The sequence below is a fragment of the Corylus avellana genome, chromosome ca2, assembly GCF_901000735.1.
Source record: "Corylus avellana chromosome ca2, CavTom2PMs-1.0".
In the NCBI taxonomy this organism is placed as follows: Eukaryota; Viridiplantae; Streptophyta; class Magnoliopsida; order Fagales; family Betulaceae; genus Corylus; species Corylus avellana.
In genome coordinates this window covers 45,522,600-45,531,689 of record NC_081542.1, presented here as the reverse complement: position 1 = coordinate 45,531,689, position 9,090 = coordinate 45,522,600, and the positions used below count along the sequence as shown (strand labels likewise).

The 9,090-nt window shown below is 36.1% G+C and overlaps 2 protein-coding genes across 2 annotated transcripts; both read right to left on the bottom strand.

Annotated features, from left to right (window-relative positions):
• Positions 1-1,154: 1,154 nt before the first annotated feature.
• Positions 1,155-1,736, bottom strand: LOC132169967 (G-type lectin S-receptor-like serine/threonine-protein kinase SD1-13; the record flags this gene model as incomplete). The annotated part of the gene is made up of 2 exons (XM_059580902.1): positions 1,155-1,469; positions 1,581-1,736. Coding segments are annotated over 2 exons (471 nt in total), but the record flags the coding sequence as incomplete, so codon positions are not given.
• A 263-nt stretch (positions 1,737-1,999) lies between these two features.
• Positions 2,000-5,448, bottom strand: LOC132169965 (G-type lectin S-receptor-like serine/threonine-protein kinase At1g11330). Its single transcript, XM_059580901.1, has 7 exons — positions 4,170-5,448; positions 3,805-3,912; positions 3,461-3,645; positions 3,181-3,391; positions 2,715-2,952; positions 2,477-2,627; positions 2,000-2,360 (listed from the first exon to the last, which is right to left on the bottom strand). Exons 1-7 carry the CDS (start codon positions 5,446-5,448, stop codon positions 2,052-2,054), a joined length of 2,481 nt encoding a protein of 826 aa, XP_059436884.1. The 3' UTR covers positions 2,000-2,051.
• Positions 5,449-9,090: the final 3,642 nt, after the last annotated feature.

The following is a 9,090-nucleotide window of genomic DNA, read 5'->3' as shown; positions in this document are numbered from 1 at the left end:
AAATAAATTATTTCAAGTGAGGGGTTAAAATTTTGATTTTGAAACGATTATAAAGGTATTTAAAAAAGAAAAGAGGGAACCCTTAAGTAAAATAGTTCTGCCCCTGAATTGGAGAAATTCTCCAAGTATATGTAAGGTTACTATTTTGGACACTAATTAAGAATGAATGAGAGAATCTTCTTCAAGAATGAGTTGTTATTTTACCAGCAAAATTGACTGCATGCACCTCACCTTCATTTGGGTAAAAAAAGACCCAAGTCGATCTACAACAAAGAGAATAAACCCATCATCAAAATTTACTTCAATTTACTTATATATTAAAAAAATTTAACCTGGGGGTGGAGCTCCCAATGATGATCAGGGTAAACGACTGCAATTTTCAAAACATTTGTGGGCCTCATTTGTATCTTTTCGGTTGAGATTTTATTTATTTATTTATTTATTTTTAAGTATGCTTAATTATTTGTAAACTATTCCAATATGTTAGACAACAAATGAAGCTGACAATTATAATCACGTTTCAAGGATCATCCTCACTGATTTTCATGAGCCCTGGCCTTCCAATAAACCATGCATGTTCCAGCCTGGCCGGTTGGCTGATATCAATTTTCTGCGTGGAAACTGGAAAGTCTTCCATTCGTTGTGATTGGTTTTGAAGGTCAAATGCACACTTTTGAATAAATTTGTAACATGTGACTCATTGAGAGAATGTTTGGAAAACATGGTCATTTGAAAATTTGAAAACTTTTTGGATAATAAGTAACGGGTGGCACAATTTTAAAGGTAGTTTAATGTACTATTATTTTCAAATTAAAAAAATTTAGCGTTTTTAAAAATTGTGTATTTTTTTTTTACAAAAAAATGCTACATATATTCTCAAATGCTCACTCTCAAGTATTTACTCCCTAACATGGCCATAAAAATCTCCATTTAATACTACATATGCGCTAGGTGAATAATGGTGGAAGCCCATAAAGCCCATAAAGTGGATGACCGCAATTCCTCTTCATATTGGAACAGGGACAACGAGATCACAAAGCAACTACAATATCCAAAGAGTCATACAAACAACCCTGGGGAAAGCCAAAAGGTGATTTGGTCAAGCCTTCAACACCTATAACCACCAAGTGGTTTTTTCAAAGAACAGATGCTAGCTATCGGCCTTGAACCATTGTAACAGTAACATTGTTAACAGAGCATTTACTTATACTTGGGTTGGGTTGACAGGAGCTAGCATTTGGGGCAATATCTCTTTCGGTGAATGCAGGTTGCTTTGGAAGAGGTAGATCAATAATCTCACTTTTAAGTATGGAAATAACAATGGATACACTTGGCCTATCTTTAACAAATTCTTGAACACACAGCAGCCCAACACATATGCATCTCAAAATTTCCATTTCAAAGCATGGTTCACGTATTATTGGGTCTGTTAAGGCCACAATGTTGTCTGCATTCCACATTTTCCATGCCTGAAAACATGAAAACAGGGTTGAAATTCTTTGCATCAATACTAAAAACTCATAAGAAACATGCAATTGAAGTTCTTAAAAAAATGAGGCAATGATAAAAGGGAGACTTACAAATCCTAGAAGGCTCATATCTTGCTCATCATCATAAAAGCTAGAATTTCTTCTTCCACTAACAATCTCGAGTAACAACACTCTAAAGCTGAAGGCATTTGATTTCTCTGAAAATCGCCATTCCATTGCATATTCAGGAGACATGTACCCGCCATATATATGCAACAAGATGAGTAATTAAGGAGTTTCCTAGGAAAGTGACTGTCCAAGATAAGTCACATAAAATCCAAAGGAAATCGTCCATTGTAGCTTTCCTCAATCTTCGACTGTGTAGCAATTAGGTGAATTATGGTACCGTGGAAGCCCATATAGCCCAATAAAGTGGATACCAGCAATTCCTCTTCAAATTTGAACAGGGTCAACAAGATCACAAAGCAACTACGGACAATTTCCAAAGAGTCATACAAATAACCCTCAAAGTCTTTCAACACGTATAACCACCAAGTGGGTTTTTCAAAGAACACATGCTAGCTATCGGCCTTGAACCATTGTAACAGTAACATTGTTAACAGAGCATTTACTTGGGTTGTGTTGAGACGAGCTTGCATCTGGGGCAATCTGCCTTTCAGTGAATGCAGGTTGCTTTGGAAGAGGTAGATCAACAATCTCACTTTTAAGCATGGAAATAACAATGGATACACTTGGCCTATCATTAGCAAATTCTTGCACACACAACAGCCCGACATGTATACATCTCAAAATTTCCTTTTCAAAGCATGGTTCACGTATTATTGGGTCTGTTACGGCCACAAGGTTGTCTGCATTCCACATTTTCCATGCCTGAAAACATGAAAACAGGAAAACATGATTGAAATTCTTAGCATCAATGCTAAAACTCATAAGAAACATGCATTTGAAGTTCTTAAAAATGAGGCAATGATATAAGGAAGACTTACAAATCCTAGGAGGCTCATGGCCTGCTCATCATCATAAAAGCTAGTATTTCTTCTTTCACTAATTATCTCGAGTAACAACACTCCAAAGCTAAAGACATCTGATTTTTCTGAAAATCGTCCTTCCATTGCATACTCAGGGGACATGTAACCACTGAATTTTAACAATAAGACATTGAATCTTGTTATCACAAACATTAAGGTTATTATCATAGTGATTTTACCAAACAAAGGTACTTACTATGTTCCAATGACCCTTGTGGTATTGGCCTGATCCTCGTTGATCCCAAAAATCCTAGCCATGCCAAAATCTGATATTTTTGGATTTAGCTCTTCATCCAACAAGATGTTACTTGCTTTTAGATCTCTATGAATAATTCTTAATCTAGAATCCCTATGAAGGTACAACAAACCTCGACCGATTCCTTCAATAATGTTAAAGCGTCTTCTCCAATCTAGTAGTTTTTGTTTCACTGAATCTAATGAAATTATTCAAACCAAATAAGAAAAAGAAAGTACAGTCAGATTAAACTTGTAAGGTGAACTTCAATCATGTTTGAAATAGAAGTAAATTTGGTGAAGTCATATAAGTAAATTTGGTGAAGTCAGAACCACCTAGAATATCATTCCATTTTTGTCTCTCCATGTAGACAATTTTAGATTGTAATATTGGAAAATCCAAACAAAGGCCATCAACCTGAACTAACCCAAGACAAATGTGTCCAAACTTTTGTTTGCCATGTATTCATAGACCAGCATCTTTTCTTCCCCTTCAATACAGCAACCAAGGAGTCTAACGAGATTTCGGTGTTGGAGTTTAGATATCACCACCACCTCATTCATAAATTCTTCTAGCCCTTGTCCAGATGCTTTTGAAAGTCTTTTTACTGCAATTTCTTGTCCGTCTAACAATTTTCCCTGTAAACAAACAACTTGACTACATATTCAAATTGTTAGGCAATAACCCTATACAAGATTAACCATTACCTTGTATACAGGACCAAATCCACCTTGCCCGAGCTTATTTGATTGATGGAAGCTGTTTGTTACACTTGCCAACTCTTGAAGATTGAATATTGGTAGCTCTTCGAGTTTAGCTTGGTTCACATTGTCTCCATGCTTATCTTCACCCATGTTCAACAATAAAATCTCCTTCATTTTCTTCTTCCTTGCTGGGTGTTTATACAATAGTAGTTAGCAATCTCTATAAAGAAATCTCATAACTTTTCTTAGTCGACTGAGCTAATAGGAATGTGCATACAAAGAAGAGAGATGAGGAGAGAGAGGATCAAGAGGGTCCTTCTTGCTACATAGAGGAATGTGCATATTACCTTTTTGTTTAGCCATCCAACGCCGCAATAAGTAAATGCAGATGCCAGTGAATATTACTCCTATGATCATTGTGACTATTACGATTACTTTCACATTTCCCTCTTTATCTGTAAATCAAAGAAAACATCAAACTAATTCATCCCAAATAGGCTAGAGAATATGTACCTATTTTTTATTTTTTTTTTGATAAAACAGAATTATCTTTTACGAGGACTTCCTAAGCTCGGCAAGTTGGGGGGTGAATTGGGTTTGTTTGAAATACAATTTTATCTATTTTTTAACATAAAAGTAGCCTAACAACTGCACCAGCAGTGGATAGTTTAAAGCATAAGATAAATTTCGGCAGAAAACAGAAACAACTTACCAAGTTCTGAATAGGCCAAACGAACATAAAGATCAATTCCGCCACTCGAGAATTTCTGAACGTCAATTAAGCTTCTTGTCCACGGCATACAGCCAATGCCAGAATCATATGCGTATGCATTACAAGAACAATTCTCCAAGCATTGGCTTCTACATTGTTCTTCAAGAGCAGATGACCAATCTTCCAAGTCTGATACTTTCATCATCGTCAGTTTCAAAAATCCATCTTTTTTGCTCCCATCACTGCCATTGTTCTTCCTCTCACACTGCAAGGGTGTCCTCCTCACACATCCACTAGTCCAATTTCCTCTGTTCCATTCTTGTGTGTTCTTTGGCTCAAACCCCCGTAAACAGCTGCAAATTGGTGAATTCTGTGAATTACAGCTTCCAAATGCCCCACACTTGGCATAAACATCGCATTCAGTCTCCAAAGCAGACCACCTGACCTTCCAATCCTTCCCATCGTTGGAATATTTTCGCAGTAGATTTCCTTGCGCATTCAAGACAAAATTTACTGGGAAAGACTCGTTCGAAAAGGCATAACTGAAATAGAATGTTCCTTCTTGATCATCTACAAGACTAAATCCATTAAGATATACAGAATTCATCTCCCGTACTCCGATAAAAACCAGGCTGTTCCACGGACCACTCCGCCAATATGTGCTACTGCCATTCCAAATAAAAAATTCAGGAAGATTACGAACAACAATACCAGCAGAGAAGTTTCCAATGGATGGATCAGAAGGATTTTTCCATGATGTCAGCTGCACTTTCTTACCTGACGTAACATTAGTACTAATTTTCATATTTTCCATGAATGTATCAGAAGGATGTTGGAAACTCTCCCATAAGAATGTCCCTGTAGTGTTTCCTTGCAAAACAAGGTTTCCAGAATCTAAAAGCTGGGCACTCGAATTGACAACAGAATTTGTTAAATTTGATGACCAAAGAACCTTCTTTTGTGCATCTAATACTACAAGATTGCCGTCTTCGGATATGGTAAGAATCCCAGAGGAATTCTTGAGTGGCTTGTTTCTGTTAGCAACCCATATGACAGTAGACACAGAAATTTCAGCATACCATATCCCAACATAGCGAAAGGTAGAATTTGGAGGGCTGAAAAATCCCAGATTGAAGTCACCGCCACTGGAGGTTATGGTTTCAGGGTCGCTGATGAATTTAGCTGCTGTGATGGTGTCTGTGGCAGAGCCAAACTGTAAACAAAAGCAATACAGCAAGACAAGAAGAGCTGACAAGTTGGTATCTGGAAAAAGTTTCATAGCTTCAACGCTTCTTGTTTGTGAGAAAGCAGATTTTGTTTGGAAGGAGGCAGGAGCATCATTGATTCATATATTGCTTCTCGTCATCGTATCTTTTGTTTTTTATTTTTGTCTTGGTTTAGATTTTCTATCATTCAAAGCTGAAAGCTTCACTTTTAGACTACAGCTTGTTGTATTTATTCCTTTTGGGTGGACTAGCATAATTGTTTTGTTTTGGACCCATAATAGGATGGGCCAATTTTGTAGACACATGAAGAAGCCATTTACTCTCCCCCTATATATAAGTGAAGTTTCCCCATTAGGCTTCATTAGGTCATTATGTGAAAATTAGTGTTGAGAGTAATAGTCTCTCTACACACAAAACACAGTCTTCTTCCATATGTTTGGGCATCTACAGGGGATTGATGGAGGTAGATATTGAAAGCTTGTCATGAGAATATTAAAGGTATGACATTGTTAGATTTAGTCTAACAATTGGTATCAGAATCTCTATTTCTTTTCTTCATGGCTGTAACAAATCTCGTTTTAGACTGATTTTTTTTATTTGAAAAATATTGTGAACAAACGAGATTTGCATTTGAGTAGAGGCGATAGTGCCACCATTGCTATGGGGAATCTAAGCATACCATTTGAAAAATCCTGATTTTTGGTGCCAACACTCATAAATCTCTTAATCTGCTGCCCTTTTCTTTTTTGGAAGGTGGTTTGTTTTTTGATTATGAATCGCAAATTGTTTGTGTTTTGGGTGGTATGAGATTACCGGTGATAATGAATTTGCTGAATCTGGGTCCAAATTGATAATGGATTGTCGTAAACTTCTAAAAAAAAAAAAAAATTGAAGAAACAAGCTTTTTCTATTACCCAGACTATTTTTTGGGGTCCTATATAATTCTCAGACCATAATTCTGTCGTGGAATCGGTCTGAGCAGAATGGGTGCATCAATCAATTCATAAAGACTAATGGAATTTAGTGTCGTGTAGTAAATTGCTCTGTGTCTGTATTCTTCTCAACACTACATTGGCATTTGCCATGCATTTATGGGTTATTTGGCAATTTTAGCTATGCCTTTTCTTGAATTGTGGATTTGGTTTTTGTACCGACTTGTTCAAAGTAACCATCTTTGTGTTTTAGTTTATGATTGCTAAAGTGGAAGTCGAAGCATAAGGACTTAATTTTTATTAAAAAAATAAAATAAAATAAAAAAATAAAAAAAATAAAAAGTTAAAGATGGACATGTGATAGAGTTATGCGTGAACTTCAATAGTGTGCGCATATGTGATGGAGAGATGAGACTTTTACTTTGGCATTAATTTACATATTTATCAAACAATGCAGTTAAAGATTAAATTTGTGCAAACTTATCTTATATTCATGTCTTTTTTATGTTTAACTATGAGTTGTTTATATTTTTATAAACTTGGTTTTATTGGATATGAGGATTTTGGCGAAAATGAGATTGGTCTCAATTGTCGTATTTATTTTGAGATTGATAAGTTTTTTGTGCAATATTTATTTCAACAATGTGTTTTATTTTTGTAAATATACACATTGTTTTGTTTTTCTATGTATACATATGGTTTTGAGTATACATATTATTTTTATCCCAAAAAATGAGGGCTTTGACAATTCCATTGATATTTATTTCAATCATATGTGATGTTTATTTTGATTGAAATATTTTTTGTCGAACATAAATTGTTAATGTTGTTAAACGGTATATTTATGTTCAACATAAAAATGTAAACTTTATGGTGCACGATTTGACAATTTCCTGCATATGTGTTAAATGTGGAACATACAATCAAAATTTTTTTATTTCCTTTGTCATGAACAACAAGCGTTTTTGATCCAAGAGATTTTGAGTATTATTTCTTGGAGATATGTCATCTTATGGGAGTAGTAAGTTATACATTTTCTCATAAAACTTTGGTCCCAACCTATCAGTTGATAAAATGCAATTGGTATAACTCTTGTACACGTGACACTCTATAATTTGTAAAATGACTCACATATAAGAGAGTTGAGTTCATGTAAAAGAGACTCACACATGAAGGAAGGATTTGTTGTAAATGCACGTGTAAATACTACGTCCCATATTAGGAAATGAAAAGAAAAGGGTAAGTATTATATTGAAGAAAACAAATGTTAATATTAGCTTATTTTGTATACACGTATTGTTTTGTATACATTATTCATTAGATTTGTGATTCTAAAATATTTAGTTATGAACAAATAATAATTGTAAGGCATGTGCTATAATAAATAAATAAAGGATGCATGTATTATTGGTTGTGAAATTTATATACATTCCTATTGAGATTAAGGAATTTTGTACAATATGAATAATTGTGTTGTGTATAAAATCGATGATTTTGACCGGTTATGTTCCCACCTATTGTGGGATAAACTGTGATAAATTATTGGATTTTATCGTAAATTAAATAAATGGTTTTTTGTAAACGAATAATTATATTACGAATAAAATTGACGATTTTAACAGTTATGCTCTCACCTATCGTGGGACTAACTGCAATAAATTATTGGATTTTATCGTTAATTCAATAAAGGATTTTTTGCGAACTTTGAGAACATCGGCATGTTTAATACATCATGCATCATTACCCTTATTGTAATTCAGTGATGCTGTACATGTGGTATAATTTGGTGGTTGCTACGGTTTTGTGTTATTTTAATTGAATATTATTTTGTGTCCATTGGTTAAATCTCTACCTTGTTTGAAAGATATCTTGGTGTAAACTAGAGATTATTTGCGAATATTAAATTCTTATTTAAATGAACAAAATCAATTTTTGTCCAGAATATTTTATAATGATTATCAAGTAATTATTCAATATGTTGTGTCTTTATCATTGTAAAGGTGTACTTGGTAATAATTTTAATGAGTTATTTCAAAATATTTTTGGAATAAGGCTCCGTTTACTTCAACGTAAAATGGCTTCTAGAAAATGATTTCCGTATTTAACGGTGTTTACTTCAACGTAAAATAGTGGTCAACGGAAAATATTTTCCTTTTGACCAAAAATTCTTCTTTAATTTTCGGAAAAAACAATTTTCCGACTGTGACCATCTCATTCTTAAATTGATGGACCCTACCAAGACCCGCCCAGAACCTCACCAGGATTTGACTAGGACTCGCCTAGGACCCGCTCAAGACCGCGCAAGTACCTGCCCGGGACCTGACCGAACTTGAACGGGACCTACCCGGGACCTGCTCAAGACTTGACTAGGATTGGACCGGGACCTGCCTAGGACTTGACTGGGACTCGCCCGGGACCTGCCCGGGACTTAACTAGGACCCCGCCGGGACTTGACCGGGATCTGCCAGGAAACTAACCGGGACTTGATCAGGACCCACCTAGGACCTAGCCGGGACCTGCCTAGGATCGGCCTGGGACCCCTCGCGGGACCTACCTAGTACTTGACCGGGAACCGTCCGGGACTTGCTCGGGACCCGCCCTAAACTTGCCCAGGACCTACTCGGGACCCACCTGGGACTTAACCGGGACTTTCCTGGAACACCACTAGGACCTGCCCGAGACCCCGTCGGGACTTGACCGGGACCCGCAAGGGACTTGACTGGGACTCGACCGGGACTTAATCGGGACCCACCCGGGGCCTAG